A 20,774-nucleotide genomic window follows, 5' to 3' on the forward strand; every position below is an offset into this window, starting at 1 on the left:
GGGTTCCTGGCAACAGGGGCATTCCAGCGGGAGCTGGCCGACCGGACAGGAGTGTGCCAGTCAACCCTGAGCCGAGCCATGCCAGCTGTGTGGGACGGAATCATCCGAATGTCACCCAGGTTTTACAAACTCCCCTACAATGCTGTTGAACAGGCCAACATTAAAGCGCAATTTGCAGCGAGAGCCGGTTTCCCTAATGTAATCGGAGCTATTGACTGCACACACATTGCTATAAAAGCACCATCACAGGATGAATTTGTTTACGTTAATAGGAAACACTTTTCATTCCATAAATCTTAAAACAAAATATGGTAATAATTATTTAGCAGGGAAAAAAACATTTCGCTTGTAGCAGGAGACCGATTCAAAATCCATCATATATATCACAAGATGAGATTATTAAATTGGATCTGCCACCACAAAAAACTAACAATGCATCAAAATCTGTAAAGGGTTAAAATTTCAAAAATAATATTAATATTTGACATGTATATGTCAGGCTGAAGTAGCTTTAAAAGACTGACAATTTAAAGTGGAAAAAAAATATTGTCAATGTTGACAATGTTTTATAGCAGCTTTTGGGAAGGGGCTGTTTTCTGCCACGTGAACACTTTAGGGATTTTTGGGAAAAATCTGACATTGCAAAAAAAATAACAGTGCTTCAAAATAAATGTTTCTGTTAATCATTGACTCATCCCAGGGCCTAATAATACTTATTATCAAATTCTCCTTGAAATGTATTTTACGGAAGTTATTGTTATTTTTTGTTGTTTTTCAATAAAAACAGTGGAGTTGTGAAAACAAAGTGACCTGTAAAGGGTTAAAATTTCAAAAATATTATTAATATTTGACATGTATATGTCAGGCTGAAGTAGCTTTAAAAGACTGACAATTTAAAGTGGAAAAAAAATATTAATAGACAATGTTTTATAGCAGCTTTTGGGAAGGGGCTGTTTTCTGCCACAAAGAACACTTAAGGGATTTTTGGGGAAAATCTGACACTGCAAAAAAAATAACAGTGCTTCAAAATAAATGTTTCTGCCAATCATTGAATCATCTCAAGGCCCAATAGTGAGTATAATCAAATTCCTCTTGAAATGTATTTTATGGAAGTTATTGTTGTTTTTCAAAAAAAATAGTGGAGTTGTGAAAACAAAGTGACCTGTAAAGGGTTAAAATTTCAAAAATATTATTAATATTTGACATGTATATGTCAGGCTGAAGTAGCTTTAGCTTTAAATGACTGACAATTTAAAGTGGAAAAAAATATTAATAGACAATGTTTTATAGCAGCTTTTGGGAAGGGGCTGTTTTCTGCCACGAAGAACACTTTAGGGATTTTTGAAAAAATCTGGCAATGCAAAAAAAATAACAGTGCTTCAAAATAAATGTTTCTGCCAATCATTGACCCATCTCAAGGCCCAATAGTGAGTATAATCAAATTCCTCTTGAAATGTATTTTATGCAAGTTATTGTTGTTTTTTGTTTTTTTCAATAAGAAAACAGTGGAGTTGTGAAAACAAACTGGCCTTTAAAGGGTTAAAATTTCAAAAATATTATTAATATTTGATATGTATATTTCAGGCTGAAGTAGCTTTAAAAGATTGACTCATTTAAAGTGGAAAAAATATTAACATATAATAATTTTACAGCAGTTTTTGGCAAGGGGTTGTTTTCTGCCACGAAGAACATTTTAGGGACTTTTTTTAAGGGATTCCTGAGGGTTAAGGACACTCTTTACAATTCCGTCCCATATCCCACCACGTCCTGCAGACATCAAGAGATAACAGAGGCTATTATAGTGTGTTTTACATGTTGTAATTTTTTGCAAGTTGTGCAGCAGTGCAAGCAGATTGGTTATTTTTTGTTTTTATTACTATCATTATTTTAATTAACTATAATTATTATTATGTTTTTCTTGTTACTAATGTATTTCTGGCAGTTCTTTTAAATTATATTTTAAGTTGAGTTTTGGTGGTTCAATAAATACTCTGAATATCGTGTTTATTAATCATGATTTCAATATCAGTCAAAAATAATTGTGACTAATATTTTTACCATAATCGTCCAGCCCTAATTTACAGTGCCATTGAAAAATGATTTCAGTTTTACATATATGATCTACATACATAATACACTTTGCATGCTTTCTTATCCTTTATAACCAGACAAAATGTCAATTATTTTATTTCTAATTGTGTATTTTTAATGTTTTAATTAATTCCTTTCCAATGGCGCTGTGGAAAAGGCCCACACAAGCACACATCTGACAGGGGAAATAGCCAATACTGCAGCGTGGCACCTGTGGTGGTGAAACAGTATTGCGCAACAAATGGGAGATGGGACCCCCCGATTATTAATGGGTATTTCGCACACTGTTTATAAGTACATCTGATACTACTGTAATCCACTGAAAAACCTTTTGTTAGAATTTATTGGGTGTCAAGTCACAAATGCAGCTGACTACATACGTCTGTCTACACTTTAGGGCTGCAACGATTATACAATTAATCGAAAACTATATTAATCTTCAACTATTTTGACACTTGATGAATCAGGTTTTGAATATTTTAAACAAGTCGAACAAGGGAATATTCTTCTGGTTTCTTTGCTGCGAAAAAACAACAACAAAAGAGAGTGGTTTGTGGACAAAACCGGAGATTTTGAGAACATCCTCATTTTCAAGTTTGGGAACCACTGTTCAACATTTACGGACCAAACAAGTGCATGATTAATCCAGAAAATAATCTACAGATTGATTAATTAAAAAAAAAAAAAAAAAAAAAAATTAGTTGCAGCCCTATTTAATTTCTTAGTCAGTGTAACTTTGAGTTTCCAAAACTGTTGCATTGCCATTACCTTGCATTTGAATATTTTCATGCATGTTTCTATTTTATTGTATGAAAATGGTTAAAAATTAATGTATGAAAATGGAAAAAATAAGAAAAAACAATTGTGATAATTTATGTATAAAACATGTATAAACACTGCTCTCAGTAGACCACACATAACCAGGCCCCTCATCCCATGTGGAATATACTGTTAATTTACACAAGTGCAATATACTGTATATAATGTAACTAGTCCATACTGTATATATTCTGGAAATTGTCTGTTTTGTACACTATACATTCTACTCTATTTAACTTTTTTATATAGTCTTAGTGTTAATATATTTTTATATTGTACTTTTCTTGTTAATGCATGTTAATTATTTATTATCCTTATCTTTACTGTCTTGCTGCTGTAACACTGTAAATTTCCTCACATCTTATCTTTTGTAAGAAAATGTATGAAATAGAAAAATGTATGTATGAAAATGTAAGATAATGTATGACAATGTATGAAAATTAAAAAAAAAACACTGCTATTGAGCCCTCAGGTTTGCCTACATGCTCTTATTTTTTTTTTTTTTAAACACAAATGAATGAACTCACCCTCGTGATGAATGTCGCGCCGCCGTCATATTTCTGGGACTATGTTACTCCCCTAGGACACGGTAAACAACGAGCAACAACAAACAGGCATAAAAGTACACATTTTATTTAGGAAATGTAGTGGAGTAAAAGTAAAAGTTGTCAGAAATATAAATAAGGAAGTAAAGTACAGATATGTAAAAAGTCTACTTCAGTACAGTAACAAAGTATTTGTACATCGTCACATTACAACAGTAGTTGTAGCGAGTAACAAAGATGCATAGAGGAAGTGTAGTGTAGTAAAAATTTGAAATATGAAGGAAACTGTATTGGACTGTATGGATGAACGAACAATGTGGGTTATTGTTCAATCATGGTGAAATAAACTCAAATCAGCTTTATTGTCAATGCTTCACATGCACCAGACATACTAGGAATTGAAATTGTGTTTCTCACTATCCTATGGTGATGGCAAGACAAGACATTTCTGACACAGATTAAAAACAGTAAGTGCGTTGGCACAAAAAAAAGAGACACATCCTGACACTAAAGTAAACAAAAAAAGTAAAGTAAAATGAAAACGTTTACTGAAAACATTTACTGATACTAAAACAAACAGTGAGGAGGAGTTCACAGTGTAAATGCAAGAAGTAGCAGCAAACATTTCTATGTACAGTTGTGTTCAAAATAATAGCAGTGTGTTTAAAAATGTGAATAAAGCACAAAATCCTTATAATACTTTGTATTTCCACGCATTGGGAACACTGCACATTGTATTCTAAATGATAACATGAAGAAAAATTTATGATTTTTTATCTACTAGAAAATTAAGAAAAAATAATATTGGGCTCTTCAAAAAAAATAGCAGTGTCTGCATTTTTCTTTACAAACTCAAATACCTACTGTATACATTCAAAAATCTTTAGGATTTAACATCCCTGTGAATCAACTTAACTAATATAACGATACAGTAACTGTTACAGTAACAGCTGTTTCTGACAACTGCTTCACATCTGTGAACACCTGTGAACAGGTATTGTGACCCATGCATTTCTTGGTTTTGCCTCAGAAAGAACATTTCAGGTCTGGGGATTGGGCTGGCCACTCCATAACTTTATTTTTGTTGGTCTGGAACCAAGATGCTGCTCGCTTACTGGTGTGTTTGTGGTCGTTGTCTTGTTGAAACACCCATTTCAAACTGATGCATGATCCCTGGTATGTGATAAATAGTAAGAGAAACATCCCCATATCATGATGCTTCACTGCCTTCAGAGTGAACTGTGGCTTGAATTCAGTAAATGGACCTTGCAAGCAATCTTATTTTCATCAGTCCACAGAATGTTTCTCCATTTCTGTATACTGTATACTTTCGCTCACCCACTTATGAATCATTTGAGCACCTTACTCTAAGTCTGTTAGACTCAAGTATTAAACAGAATAACAGACTCCAGTTTATTGTTGTATACCGACCACTGAACTCCTACTCTGAATTTTTAAGTGAATTTGCAGATTTTTTATCTGATTTAGTTCTCTGTTCAGACAAAATCATCATAGTAGGTGATTTTAATATTCACGTAGATGTAGCCAATGATAGTCTTGGCTCATCTTTTAAAGTTCTGCTTGACTCAATTGACTTCAAGCAGCAGGTTAACAAACCAACACATCGTCATAGACACACACTTGACCTTATCTTGACATATGGTATTGACATACATAACTTGGTAGTATTTAATGAGATATCTGTCTGATCTCATTTGAAGTTGTACTTACTAATGCTACTGACCCTAAACAGCAGCATTATTACAGTCGCTGTTTATCTGACAGTTCAGTTGAAAAATTCACTGAACAGCTCTCGTCTGCTCTCCAGCCATGTTTCATCACAGACGAAGACTATAGAAACATTTCTCCCACGGAACTTAATGGAATAGTGGACAACACAAATTTAACCTTGCGAACAGTTCTAAACACTGTTGCTCCTCTTAAGAGAAAGGTTATCACCCGGGATAAGTCTGCCCCGTGGTACAGTGCCCAAACTCGAGCGTTAAAGCTCAGTACACGGAGGTAAGAAAGAACGTGGCGTTCCACACATAATGACAGTCACTATGTCTTGTGGAAGAATAGTTTTGATATCTATAAAAAAGCTCTGAGACGTGCAAGAACCTCATATTACCCCAGGTTCCTCTTCAGCACTGTAGCCAGGCTGACAGAGAGCCACGATGCAACGAATCCATCGATCACTCGATCGCTGAGTAGTAATGACTTTATAAAAAATTTTAACGATAAGATAGAAACGATCAGAGATATAATTAACAACCAGTTTAGTACAGCGAGCCTAGACCTAATCGCGGCTCCAGCTATATACACGTACTAAATCATTTTACTCCTATAAGCCTCCCGGAGCTGACCTCACTGGTCTCCTCCTCTAAATTAACTACATGCCAGCTGGACCCTATACCGGCTAGACTCCTTAGAGATACTCTACCACAAGTTGGTAATATTTTACTAGATCAAATAAATATGTCTTTACTGAGCGGCTGCATCCCAAAGGCCTTTAAGATGGCAGTAATTAAGCCAATTTAAGCCACTTTTTAACATAGCCTATAGTCGAAGCTAGATCAGGTATGTCCTGATTAGAATAGTCTATCTTATGCTGCCATAGGCTTAGACTGCTGGGGGAATTTCCCATCATGCACTTAGAATGAGCACACAGACTTTGCACGAGCCGCACTTTCTCTACCCCGTCCTCGATTTCTCAACCTTCACCATTTACCCGATGTCCCCCCATGAGATGTAGCACATAAATCCACATGTAGCACATCTCTAACTGATTTTAATCTCTTACAGTTCTGCTGACACCAGTGAACGACATGAGCTCAGGACAGGAAAGAGGACTCATCTTCAAGTCTCTGACCACAACAGCCTTCACTACAGGCTGTGACAAACCCAGTGATCCAGATGGATCCTGGCATTTAAAGACTTTACACTTTTTATTCTTTGTCATTGTGTATTGTATGTTTTGGATAACATCTACTGCACGTCTGCCCGTCCAGGGAGTGGATCCCTCACCTGTGGTTCTCCCTAAGGTTTCTACCCTTTTTCCCCTGTTATAAGGGTTTTTTCCCTGGTAGTTTTTCCTTACCCTGGTCAAAGGTCTAAGGACAGAGGATGTTACCAACCCTGTGAAGTCCCGTGAGACAAACTATGTTTTGCAAACTGTGGGCTATACAAATAAAGATTGATTGATTGTGTTACGTCCCAACTAACCCCTCATCAGGAAAGCAACACAACAACCAAAAGATCTGCAGGTCAACGTGGTGTGGAATTAAATTAAAGCTTTATTTCCAAATTCATCAAAAGGGTTCAACAAAAGTTTGTGAAACAGAAAATGGTGGGAGAAATGGGCTGAAGTGGTAGGAGCCAAATCATTGAAATCAAAAGAACAAAACAAGGCCTGACTACTCCTAACTTACAACACACAAAATCAAAAAACAAAGGCCTAACTTAATCATCTACAAAGAGTCTTTATCAAAAAATACATGTGTGGCACCAACCAATAAACCTAGTGTGCTTAACAGAAATATACCTACGTGATGTAAAAATGTAGGGTACCCAACTTACCTAATGCACCAAATCTACCCACCACAGAATCACAATGAGTCAAAACTAAAGTTCACAGACAGCAATCATGAGGGCAAGACAGAGAGAGCGAGATCCTGTCAGCAGGCCCTTATGACTTGGCCCAGTCCATCCCCGATTGGCCAACTCTTAATGGGGAACTGAGCTTCCCAGGTGGATGCCACTCAGGTTGTTAGCACCTGGGAAGAAAACAGAAAGGAGGGAAGGGGGGAAAGCAGAAATGCACACACGCATCCACACTCCAGCCCTCTGGCTGGTTGGCACGTAACATCCCCACCCTTACAAGTCCAAACAAGCAATGTTTGGAACAACAACAACAACAAACTACATAATGCGTGACAAAGTATCAGCAAGAACATTATCGGATCCTTTCTTATGGCAAATGTCAAGATTGTAGTTCTGAATGATGAGTGACCAGCGCATGAGACGTTGATTATGATTGTACATCCTTGAGAGGAATACCAGTGGGTTATGGTCTGTGTAAACAGTTATCGGACCAACACTTGAATCTAGGTAAACTTCGAAGTGTTGTAGGGCAAACAACAAGGCAAGAGCTTCCTTTCGATTGTGGAGTAATTTAGCTGATGTTTGTTAAACTTGCGCGAAAAGTAGCTCACAGGATGATCAATGCCCTCAACATCTTCTTGTAGAAGAACAGCTCCAGCTCCAACCCCGCTAGCATCTACATCCAGCTTGAAAGGCAGGGAAAAATCTGGAGCAGACAGTACAGGAGCACAACACAAAACACTTTTTAGGCTCTCAAAAGCTTGCTGGCACTCACCAGACCAAATGAATGGTGTGGAAGGACTGGTTAAGGTAGTCAGTGGGGCTGCTACAGAGGAAAAGTTTTTGCAGAACCGACGATAATACCCAGCCATCCCAAGGAACCGTCTTAGCTCTCTCCTGGTGACAGGTACAGGGAAATTTGCAACAACAGCAACCTTGGCATCCACAGGACACACCTTTCCTCCTCCAACCTGCTGACCAAGATATGTGATTGTGCCTTTTCCAAAGTCACATTTGGCAAGGTTGAGAGTCAGAGAAGCATCAGCCAAGCATTTAAAGACTTCTCTCATTGTAACTATATGACTGTCCCAGTCATCAGAATATACGACGATGTCATCTAAATAGGCTCTGCATTTCGGAACATCTCCCAATATCTTGTTCACCAACCTCTGAAATGTAGCAGGTGCATTACACATACCAAAAGGCATGACTGTGTACTGTAGGAAGCTGTCTGGTGTTACAAATGCTGACACATCAGAAGCATGTGGAGTTAATGGAACTTGCCAATACCCTTTTAGCATATCCAATTTACTCACATACTTTGCTTGACCAATTTCATCAATGCAGTCATCCATCAGGGGTAGCGGATGTGCATCTGGGACAGTTACAGAGTTCACTTTGCGGTAGTCCGTGCAGAACCTTGGACTTCCATCTGATTTTATGTCGAGAAGACAAGGCGAACTCCACGAACTAGAACTTGGCACAGCAAATCCATTATTCAAAAGATAGTCAACTTCTTTCCTCATCATCCCCCTCTTTGCCGGACTAGCTCGATAAGCACGCTGCTTAATTGGCCTAGGCTTAGTCAAAACAATATCATGAGTGATAACAGATGTCTGGGATGGAATGTCCTTGAACAAACTTGGGAATTCATTAACAAGTTTCACAACATCATTACACTGGTCATCAGAAAGATGAGACAAGTACTGGGGAAAAGTCAACAACACTTCTGAATTACTCAATCTTGCTCCCTGTGGTGTTGCATTACGCATCACCAACCCCTCATCAGGAATGCTCACCACTGAGATGGAAGCAATTGGGGAGGTGTCGATCTTCACCTCATGGGCTGTGGATAACCCACTTTCATCCTCTCGGGAACGGTATGGCTTAATCATATTGACGTGACACACCCTGGTCCGTCTCCTGCGGTCCGGGGTCTTAATAACATAGTTCACGTCAGTGAGCCTTTTCTCTACAACATAAGGACCAGAAAATTTTGTGCTGAGTGTCGAACCAGGTGTAGGCAAGAGAATCAAAACTTTGTCACCTGGATGGAACAAGTGGGTTACTGTCTTCTGGTCATAGCGATGCTTCATCCTCACCTGTGAGGAGGTCAGGGCATCTTTAGCCAAGGAACAGGCTAGCTTGAGGCGATCCTTTAATTTTGTCACATACTCTGGAATACTTTTCACCTTCTTGTCAGGCACAACTAGCTGTTCTTTAAGGACTTTCAATGGACCCCGTACCTCATGTCCAAACACAAGCTGTGCAGGACTAAAACCTAGCGATTCCTGCACAGCCTCACGAGTGGCAAACATAACAAGGGGAATACTTTCATCCCAATCCCTCTGTGATTCGAAGCAGTGCTTGCGTAACATGGATTTCATAGTCTGGTGAAACCTTTCAAGCGCCCCCTGGCTTTCAGGATGGTACGGACTAGACATCAAATGTTTAATGGATAATGTTTTGAGCACCCGGTCAAACACAGTAGATTTAAAATTGGTGCCCTGATCAGTCTGAATCACCTTCGGCAAACCATACACTGAAAAGAATTTTACCAAAGCCTTGGTGATCACTGGAGCTTTAATTTTCCGCAAAGGGATAGCCTCTGGAAACCTGGTGGTAGCACACATAACTGTAAGGAGAAACTGATTACCAGATTTCGTCTTGGGCAATGGCCCAACACAATCAACTATTACCCTCTCAAATGGTTCTCCGATTGCTGGAATTGGGCAGAGGGGAGCAGAAGGGATCACCTGATTTGGCTTCCCAGTTACTTGACACACATGACAAGTACGACAATAAAGAGCAACATCAGACTTAAGTCCAGGCCAAAAGAAATGCCTGAGAACTTTGTTATAGGTCTTAGTGACACCCATGTGCCCTGCCCAGGGATGGTCATGGGCCAAGGACAGTACCTGAGAGCGGTAGGACGTGGGAACTACAACTTGGAAAGTAGCGCTCCAGTCCTCATTCTCCAAATTACTGGTCCAATGTCGCATCAGCAGGCCATTATTGAGAATGTAGGCCATTTTCATACACTTTGCCTCGTCCCAACTAAGAACAGAAGAGAGACATTTTGCAAGTGTTTCATCTACCTGTTGCGCAGCAATGAACTCCTCTCGAGTGGCTGGCAATTTTAAAGACTCTGGACTAGGAAGAGTAGGGTGGATCTCAGGTTGACTTTTACACCTCGATACAACGGCCTCAGAATCCTGCTCTGCAAACAGAACAGAGTTAGACAAGTCAGGGCCATATTTCTTTGTGTAGGCCCTGGTAACCACACAAGCAGGAAAGACATGAGAATATCTCTGGCCGATGTTGTCCGACTCGGCGTCCAACCTAGGGCTGTCTAGTACTTCTGGAACTGGTGTAACTTTGCCTCCAGCGATGTCATTTCCCAGAATGAAATCAACACCTTTGACAGGCAAAACTGGGAGAACAGCAACCTTAAATAGTCCACTGACCAAGGGAGATTGAAAATAGACATAATGCAAAGGGGAAAGCACATAACCCATTTCAATACCCTGGACAACTACACTTGAGTGACATGAGGACTCAGATGATAGAGGTAAAATACCTTCTTTAATAAGGGACTGGGAGCCTCCTGTATCTCTCAGTATTGTAACTTGCTGCTGATCTTTTGGATCTTCAGTTAACGAAACATTGCCCTTAGAAACAAATGGTTTGAAGCATGCATCAACTTCATCAAGGGACAGTTGAGTATAGGAAGATGTAACACTTTTGATCAGACCCACTCCTTTTGGGGTGGTCAAGCTCGGAGAGAACTGTTGTTTACGTTTTAAAGCAAGACAATCAGCAACAATATGACCCTTCCTATGACAGTAGAAGCATTCACGTTCCTCCCGAGGAGGTGACGGTGGACAGTTAGGCTTCTCAGGAACAAGGTGTTTAGGTTCAGGTCTTACAGGACGCAGTACTGATGTTCTGTCTGGGCGATACGGAAACACAAACACATTTTTATGAGTCAATACAAATTCATCAGCCAACACAGCTGCTTTGGAAAGCGTGGCCACCTTTTGTTCATTTAAAAACACCACCATCTTTTCTGGTAGAGTGTTCTTAAAATCTTCTACAAGCATCAACTGACGAAGAGATTCAAAATCGTCACTAACCCCAGCAGCGGCACACCACTTATCAAAGAGGACACTTTTTTCACGTGTGAATTCAACAAAAGTTTGTCCACCTGATCGTCTATGGTTTCTAAACTTCTGCCTGTAGGCCTCTGGCACAAGCTCATAGGCACGCAAAATAGACTCCTTAAGCATGTCATATTGCAAACTTTCTTTTAATGAAAGAGATGACACAACCTCCTGAGCCTTACCAACCAATTTGCACTGAAGAAGAATAGGCCACATGTCTCGAGGCCAGTCTAGTGCAGTAGCAATCCTTTCAAAGGCATTAAAATAGGAATCTACCTCTGACTCCCGAAAAGTTGGCACTAATGCAATATGTTTACTTATGTCAAACGTTGGCTTGTGACTTTTTGCATGCAAGGGTTCAGAATTTTCAGTTGCATATTGAAGAGTCTGGCTAGAAGAGATTCTCAAGGCTTCAACTTCAAGCTGCCGTAACTTAATGTCTCTCTCAGTCTCTATCTCTAGTTTACGCACCTGAAATCTGAGGTCATAATCTGCTTTACGGACCAACTCCTTCTCCTGAGCAGCTAGCTGAAGTCGGGCTTAGCGAACCTTGAGTCTGGTATTCCCACTGGACCCACTGGACTCTGGGGAGAAAGGCTCAAAACGAGGCAGAGTTGCTGGCATAGCCTGGCTTTCCCCCATGTCCTGTGGAGGGGTGGCCTGTGTGTCAGATTCCCCTTTATCATCCAACCCAGAAACATTTGGTCCCTCATAAGCCTCATGCCTAGGCTGGGCTGAGCTAACCGTTAGGACATTTAAGTCAATTAACTTGTTCAGAATTATATTTTTAATTTCTTTTTTTAACATCATATTTTTTTACAGGGATTTCATAGTGTGCTGCAATACCCAATAAATCATCCTTTCGGCATGAATCTATCTTTTCAAAGCTAGGGTTATCAATGAAGTCTTGTAACTTTAAACTCATGCTGAAAATAATCCCACACAACAATGAACAACAAACTTTGATTATTTAGCTCAGGGAAGGAAAAGATCCCGGACGAGCCCCCATTTGTTACGTCCCAACTAACCCCTCATCAGGAAAGCAACACAACAACCAAAAGATCTGCAGGTCAACGTGGTGTGGAATTAAATTAAAGCTTTATTTCCAAATTCATCAAAAGGGTTCAACAAAAGTTTGTGAAACAGAAAATGGTGGGAGAAATGGGCTGAAGTGGTAGGAGCCAAATCATTGAAATCAAAAGAACAAAACAAGGCCTGACTACTCCTAACTTACAACACACAAAATCAAAAAACAAAGGCCTAACTTAATCATCTACAAAGAGTCTTTATCAAAAAATAATGTGGCACCAACCAATAAACCTAGTGTGCTTAACAGAAATATACCTACGTGATGTAAAAATGTAGGGTACCCAACTTACCTAATGCACCAAATCTACCCACCACAGAATCACAATGAGTCAAAACTAAAGTTCACAGACAGCAATCATGAGGGCAAGACAGAGAGAGCGAGATCCTGTCAGCAGGCCCTTATGACTTGGCCCAGTCCATCCCCGATTGGCCAACTCTTAATGGGGAACTGAGCTTCCCAGGTGGATGCCACTCAGGTTGTTAGCACCTGGGAAGAAAACAGAAAGGAGGGAAGGGGGGGAAAGCAGAAATGCACACACGCATCCACACTCCAGCCCTCTGGCTGGTTGGCACGTAACAGATTGATTTCTCTTTAGGCCAGTGGACTTGTTCTTTGGCAAAGTGTAACCTCTTCAGCACGTCGTTTTTTTTTAAACAGGGTCTTTGTGGGGGCTTCTTGCTGATAGATTAGCTTTACATAGGCTTCTTCTCATTGTCACAGTACTCATGGGTATTTCAGGCCATCTTTGATGACCCTGGAGCTGATCATTGGCTGAGTCTTTACCATTCTGGCTAGTCTTTGATCAATTTGAACGGTAGTCTTCCGTTTCCTTCCATGTCTCTGGTTTTGCTTTCTATTTTAAAGCATTGGAGATCGTTTTAGCCAAGGAAACTTTAATTTTATGCACATTTTTTATACCTTTTCCCCTCCAATCAACGTTTTTTTTTGTCAAAGTATGTTGTTCTTATAAACAATGTCTGCAACGACCCATTTTGCCAGTTTTTTCAGAGAGAAATGCATGTACATGTGCTGCCTTCATCCTTAAATAAGGGCCACCTCACAGAATTAATTTACTCACAAATTGAACTCCACACTGCTATTATTTTGAACACGGTCCTTTCAAGGAATTTGATATGTGACATGACTAGCCGTTCAAAGCACTTCATGATGTTGGTGTCACAGGGTAGTAGTCATTGAAGCAGGTTGGAGCGGATTTCTTCTGGACAGGTATGATGATGACAGCCTTGAAACAAGATGGAACAATGGCTTGCCTCAGAGAAGTGTTAAAGATGTCCGCAGTCCTTCAGCACACAACCAGGGACCTGTTGCTTTGAGTCTGATTGTGGGAAGTGGGTGCGGTCATCTGTGGGCAAGTGTTGTTTTGTGCATCAAAGCATGCAAAGAAGCTGTTCAGGTTGTTTAGCAGAGAGGTGCTGATCTCGCAGCTCTGTGGCACGGGGTTGTAGTCTGTGATGGCCTGAATTCCCTGCCATAGGCTCTGTGTCTCTTCTGTCCTTGTAGTGGGAGGTTACAGTATCTTGTGTGTAATCCTGTTTTGCTTTCCTGATACCGCGGGACAGGTTGGCTCTCGCTGTTCTCAGGCCAGGTTCATGCCTGGTTCTGACGGCGTCGTCTCTGGCCCTCAGCAGCCTGTGGACGTGCCCTGTCATCCAATGGCTTCCGATTAACCCAAGTGATGATGCTTTTTGTGTGGGTCACATCATCGATGCACTCAGTGATGTAAGAGATCACAGTGTCTGTGTATTCCTCAATGTCTGTATGGTTGTTGTAAGTGACTGCCTGCTGAACTATTTCCCAATCTGTTGTGTCAAAGCAGTCTTGAAGAGCAGAGGACGACCTGCTTCTGGGCCGGTTTGGTGATTTACACACTCTGTATGCTGGCCTTAGCATAACAGTGATGTGGCCAGAGAGTCTGATGTGGAGGAGGGGGGTGGCTTTGTATGCTCCTTTGTGGGTAATGTAGACCAGGTCCAAAATGTTATCCCCGTGTTGGGAAATCAACATGCTAATTAATTTCCCATAGACACGTCATGTCACTGGTTATTTGTTATGCACGTCCACTAAGGTGGATGTCTAGCAACCACTCAGAGGCTTGAAGTACAGACTTAACTTCTACACACACCATATACAGCAAGTTAACACAACCAACATTAGCAAAAAAAAGTTGGTCAAACAGAGTTTTAATGATTTAAACTCATTTCAAAACATATAAAGTCAGTATTTTAATGGTGTGTTCCAGTTGTAGTTCGAAAACAGAATTTATGAGTCGAGTGGGGTGCTCCTGTTGAAGGTGATGCAAATGGAACACATCATACAGCTAAAAAACCCCCACCATTTTTAATTTTAAAGCGATTATATGGGTAAACAGACATACTTGAGTGGTATACCGTCAATAATCACTCCTAAAAGTTACACACTAGACCTTTAAAACATTATTTTATTAAATATTTTAAATATTTAAATATGTATTGGGATTTTCAAAGCCACTAAACTAAATCATAAAAAAACAATCTCCAGTGCTACAGAGACTCGTCTATGGAGAACTTGGTCATGGCCACCTGTAGATCAGGAATTTCGTAGTGATGTGATCATGGTTTCCAGGTCATCCTGAAAAACAAAAAAAATAACAAATAGGCTCATGAAAATCTTAAATCAGACAACAAAATCAAGAAGTTATTTTGTTTGTTAGTACGCAGCCTCACCTTGAGCTTCTGATTCTCTTTCTGAAGGGTCTCTATTTCCTCTTCAAGCTCCTTCTCAATCTGTTCTCTATTTCCTTTCTCACTCTCTTGAATGGTGTCACATTTGGTCGTCAGCTCGCTCAGTTCCTTCCTCAGCTCTTCGATCTCTTGCACCAGGACGGGAATCTGGATACATAAAATGCAACATGACAACAACCTGTCAGAAGGTTCCACATGGGTAGGACTAACTGTAAAAAAGCACCATCCTGATTTCACAGTAAAATGGTGCTCTCTGCTGGACAACTTACAGAAAAACAGCCTATAGGTCAGTAGATTTGTATGAGGCAGACAGTCAGGAAAAAGTAGGGAAAGTAGGATGGAAGGAAGTCAAGAAAAAGATGGGAACAAGATGGAGGTAAGAGGGAGGAATGAATGACAGAGGTAACAATGATAGAAGGAGGCAAGAATACAAGAACAGAACCAAGATGGGATGTCAGGAGGAAGGTGTAGGAGTCTTCTACCTCCAGACAGTGACCGTTATGCAACATCTTGGATAAATGTTGCCTTAAAACTCCAAAGAACAAAAGAAGACAATGTAGAAACTCCGAAAACAACACAGAAGAGAACTCAGAAGAGAACTCAGAAGAGAACTCAGAAGACACTCAGAAAGCAACTCAGAAGACACTCAGAAGACACTCAGAAAACAACCCAGAGGACACTCAGAAGACACTCAGAAGAAACTTCACCTGTTTCTCCATTTGTTCCTTGTTCTTCTCAGCCAGCAGAGCTTTCCTCATCCCATAAGCCGTGCTTGTTTGATACAGTGTCTTGTAGGCAGCAATAGTCATTTGAATCTCATCTCTGATGCACGCGAGCAGTTGTCCTCTCTCCGTACACATGACAATCACCTGCCTGATGATCTCATCTAGGAAAAAAGTACAGGAGATATGAAGAAAGAAAAGTGTTATGTTTACATCGCAAATCAGCGGTGGGAACTTGGAGTTCACCTATGAGACGACAAAACCACGGCCACAAACACGTCTTGGGCTAGCCATTCAGTACATCAACATGCACAGTTTAATCAAACTAAGGCCGTAGTCTGACTGAGGCAAGAAATCGGACAACTTGCTGAGTCTGAGTATACAGTACATGTGGAGGAGAACATTACTGTTTGTTGTACTTTAAATGTACCGGTCATGTACGTCTGACTCCGCCCTCTATAAGCGAATGCGTATTTAATCTGTTTCATGTTAAGTTTTTTGTTGCAGAACAACAAACAGCGAACGGCGAGATGGGCAGTGAGATGGATCGTGCGGTGGTTGTTAATCTTGATACAGATTAGATGGAAGATGGCTCTTCTGGTAGCTGAGATAGGCACAGTACTCCCCCGAGACCCTCCGGTGGAGGATAAAGCAGTAGATAATGGATGGATGGCTCCTCTGGTTGCCCTGTTGTCTGAAGAAAGACGCAGATGCCGCAGTTCATGCGTTTGTCCTTCTACCTCCAAAGATTGAGGAAATGTTGGTGCATACACACAACACCATCCAGTCCGATTCCGGTCCGACTAAGCCTTTATATGCAGGGGTAATCGGACTATGAATCACATTATCCAGGTATGTTAGTCCTAAGACTAGCTCAACATTAATTGGACTAACATGTTGACATGACACGTTGACATTAAAGCTCACATAGAGTCCTGTTACACATATATGTTAGTTATGGAGGTCTACTTACATACATTAACTTGTTTTTATGGTCAAAAACCTCCTAGTTGCTGTAAACGAGCCGATAGAAATCCTCTTTTCTGACGGTGTTTCCCAGCCGTGAGATTTGAGACTCAAAGTGCCGGGACTAGTGCCCGGAGCAGGACGATCTGCTGTTCCGGAGAACCGGTGTTTACGTAACCGGACCAGGTTTTTTCAGAGATCTCGCTGAGCCCGAGATTACAATAAAACACAGCATTCTCAGCAGTGGCTGAACTTTTTGTTTAGAACCTTCAGGGCTTCTTAAACAAGATAAGGACGCAGATGCACACTAAAAAACAGCGTTAATTGGAACTTCCGGTCTAGGTCCGCTTTAATAAAATCAAATGATTGTCTTAGTCTGACTAACATCGGACTTTAACGTGCATGTAAATACACTGATTGTAGCAACATGTCCACAGATAAAAAGTGAACATTTCTACGTGTAGGACAGATTTACCGTGAAACAAATATAACAGAAATGCAATCCCAACATGGGGGTTGGTGAGGTTGCTCCCCCCCCCCCCCCACAAAAAGAAACAATATGACCTTTTACAACTACGGTGATCCCTAGCATGTCAGCGTTACACTCACCAAAGCACTGGGTGTAGAGCACCCTGCGGATCGGGCAGATGCCGACAGCGTGGGCCCTCTTGACCTGCAACTTCGAGTCCAGGAGATTCTTTAGGTTCACGACATCTGCAGTTCTTCCAGGTGCATTGGACACAGGCTGCACCCACCGCATGTTCCCCTTCATCCATGTCCTGCAACAGCAGAGGTTTATTTAATTATCGATTTATTGATTTATTATTATTATTATTATTATTAATATTATTATTATTATGTTTGTAAATGTTTACTTTCAAAAACCTTTAACCTGACTTTGTAGAGAACCATACCTGGGTGGCAGGTGGTTGTTCAGAATGTCCTCAGTGTTCTCTTTAAGAAGGTCATTGGGATCTGTCTTGGGTTTAGGCGGAACTTCAACAAACTTGACCGTGTGACCCTGCGGTGAAAAGCACGTGACACATGACATGTATAAGTGAAATCACAGCAACGACGGCAGTTTCCCAAAACATCTCAACATACATACATTTAAACAAGTCGAACAAGGGAATATTTTTCTGTTTTTTTGTTGTTGTGAAATAACAGGTCGCTACGTGATACTAGATTACGTTGTCTTACTGTTTGAACCTATTGATCGTCATTCACAACCCGGAACGTCAAAGGAATATTTCTATGCATTGGTGATCCTAGACAGGCTTGGATACATGTGAACAGGAATATAACTCGGATGTACGGCAAGTGGAAATAAATGTGCAAACCCTTCATATGACTTTCTCTTGCCCTCGTGATTGATGAATTAAAACAGTGCCTACGAGTCAAGCCCATTAGAACCTTACTATAGCTGAAGACTTTCAGTGGCTTTGGAATTAAGTGTACTTTGGCCACTTTTTGTTGTGAAATAACAAAAAAAGTGTTTTGTGGACAAAAACGGACATTTTGAGAACATCATCATTACCAAGTTTGGGAACCACTGATCAACATTTTTTGACATTTATGGACCAAACAAGTGCTCGATTAATTGAGAAAATAATATACAGATTCAACGATAAAAAAAACGAATAATAATAATAATAATAATAATAATAAAACAGTTGCAGCCCTATTCAATTTCTTGCTCAGTGTAACTGAGATTCCAAAATTGTTTGCCTTGTTATTCCCTTGCATTTGAATATTTTCTTAGATTATTTTATCGTATGAAAATGGTTAAAAATGAAATTTAAATGGTAAAAATCTATATGATAAATAATGATAATTGTCATATTATTATTAGAGTAATAAAAATGTATTATAATGAAAACAAACCCACTGCTATTGAGCCCTCAGGTTTGCCTACATGCTCGTATTTTCTTTTTTAAAAACACAAATGAATGAACTCACCCTCGTTGAAGTGAACTTGTTTTTGCCCACCAGACCAGGCCTCTTGTACTTCAGAAGGCTCTCGGTTTGATCGGGCGTGACCATGATGTTCAACAGTTCCTCTACTGTGCCGATGTATGCGTTGATGGAGGTCTGCACTACCACTGGATCCACTCGCTGTCGTCCTGCAGATGGCATCGGATTTGTCTTGTTTTAAGGGCGCGTGAATCTTCCATCAGTGACGCGTGAATGCGTCGCGCGGACACTTTCCTTTCATGTGGCGACACCGTCATATTTCTGGAACCAAATGAAGGCCCGCGCCCCCCACTCGCGACAGTTTACTCCCACCGCGATGTGGTCACATGGTACATGTATAGCCAGTAACCTTGTTTCACTGTTTTATATTCGGTTTTGTATATTTTTAAGTGGGGAACAGTCTTGCGGCCAGGGGTCCGTTTCTTAAGGGGAAAGTTAAGGGGAAATAAACTTGATGTGCAGTGCGACTGTTTTCACACTGGTTGTCTGTTTTTTGTGACACTTCTTGATGTGAAAACATTTTAGACATATTAGGTAAGACATTAACCTTGCATGACATCCACTGCTGTATTTGTGAAACTTTTATTTTATTTGTGAAAATGCTAAAGGGGAGATTTAACCGTTTTTGTTTTATACCCAGACCTCATTAGAACCGGTCTGGATCCAAAACTACTGTACCTAGACTTCTGAAATCTGGACTAGATTATCCTACAGACTCTGAAGATTCATAAAAACACACTCTCTGATTTATGAAACCTTTATTCTATTTGTGAAAATGCAATAAAGGCACATTTCAAAGTTTTTTCAGCATATAGACCACTTTGGACCAGGTCCTGATCCAAAACCACTGTACCTAGACTTCTAGATTTTTGTTAAAGTAATAGAATTTTTCTGAGAGGAAAACAAAAAAAACACAAGTCTGTATAGACTGTCCAACAAAGATTTATTCTCCAAAATATTTAGTACACTATTAACACAGAGAAGACGTATTTCTGTAAGTTTTTCTGAAATAAGTTCTCCAGAGGCCTGTGATCTCATGCAGCCAAAACCTGTAATCAGATCTCAAAGGAAGAAACATGAGTAAACAAAAAACAAACACCCAAAATCCAAAGCTGAACTTACTTTCTACTGCTGGATGCTTTTTAGCTATACTTACATCAGCTGTTGCTCAGGAGGCAGAGCAGGTCATCCAACCGGAAGGTTAGTGGTTCTATTCCCAACTCCTCCAGTCTGTGTTATCACATTGTAGTGTTCTGAGGCAAGACACTGAACACATTGCCTACTTGCCCCCAAATGGGTGTCTCATTGGGGGTGTGAATATAGTCTTGCTAAAAAGTCATACAATTTACTGAAATTATACTTTTATGAATTTTCATGAATATAATAAAGGTTTCAAGGTTTCACAAATCAGAGAGTGTGTTTTTATGAATCTTCAGGGTCTGTAGATTAATCTAGTTCAGATTTGAGAAGTCTAGGTACAGTGGTTTTGGATCAGGACCTGGTCCAAAGTGGTCTATATGCTGAGAAAACGTTGAAATTAGGGATGCACCGATTGCCATTTTTGGGACCGATTCAGATTTCCGATTTTTCAAGAAGTTTGACCTGCCGATTTTTTTTGAAATTGCTCCAAAATGATTTTGATTATTCCCTCTTAAAAAAACACACATATTCGAATATATTCTCACAGTATTTGCATCGCGCATCTGGTGTGCGTTGCATCCGCTGCATCTGGGGGCTTTCAATCAGCCAGACTGTCAGGTGATGACAGCATGACGTCAATAACAGGACAAACTAAAACAACCAGACATAACTACCTGTAGTTTATTTAAGTTTAAACATATTTCACAACATATACGTAAATTAACTAATGACCAAGAGCGCAGACTTCACTCTCTCGCACTCGCTCTCTCTCTCTCTCTCCCGCCCTTGCCAACAATGCCTCACGCTCTCTGCTCATACTGGTTTAAATGACAAACAAACAAATGCTGAGTGCTGATCAAAAGTTTTGTGTAAGTGATTTAAGGTCCCGACTCTTGTCCCAAATATGACAGGCTTCATTC

General features: G+C 40.2%; 1 protein-coding gene across 1 annotated transcript; it reads right to left on the bottom strand.

Moving 5' to 3' along the window:
- Positions 1-14,851: 14,851 nt before the first annotated feature.
- Positions 14,852-18,876, bottom strand: LOC310928315 (axonemal dynein light intermediate polypeptide 1-like; the record flags this gene model as incomplete). Its single annotated transcript, XM_083890838.1, has 6 exons — positions 14,852-14,890; positions 15,035-15,199; positions 15,760-15,938; positions 17,350-17,519; positions 17,655-17,761; positions 18,700-18,876. 6 exons carry the CDS (start codon positions 18,874-18,876, stop codon positions 14,852-14,854), a joined length of 837 nt encoding a protein of 278 aa, XP_083746964.1.
- Positions 18,877-20,774: the final 1,898 nt, after the last annotated feature.

This window comes from Microchirus variegatus (genome assembly GCF_963457635.1).
Source record: "Microchirus variegatus genome assembly, chromosome: 6".
NCBI classification, from domain to species: Eukaryota; Metazoa; Chordata; class Actinopteri; order Pleuronectiformes; family Soleidae; genus Microchirus; species Microchirus variegatus.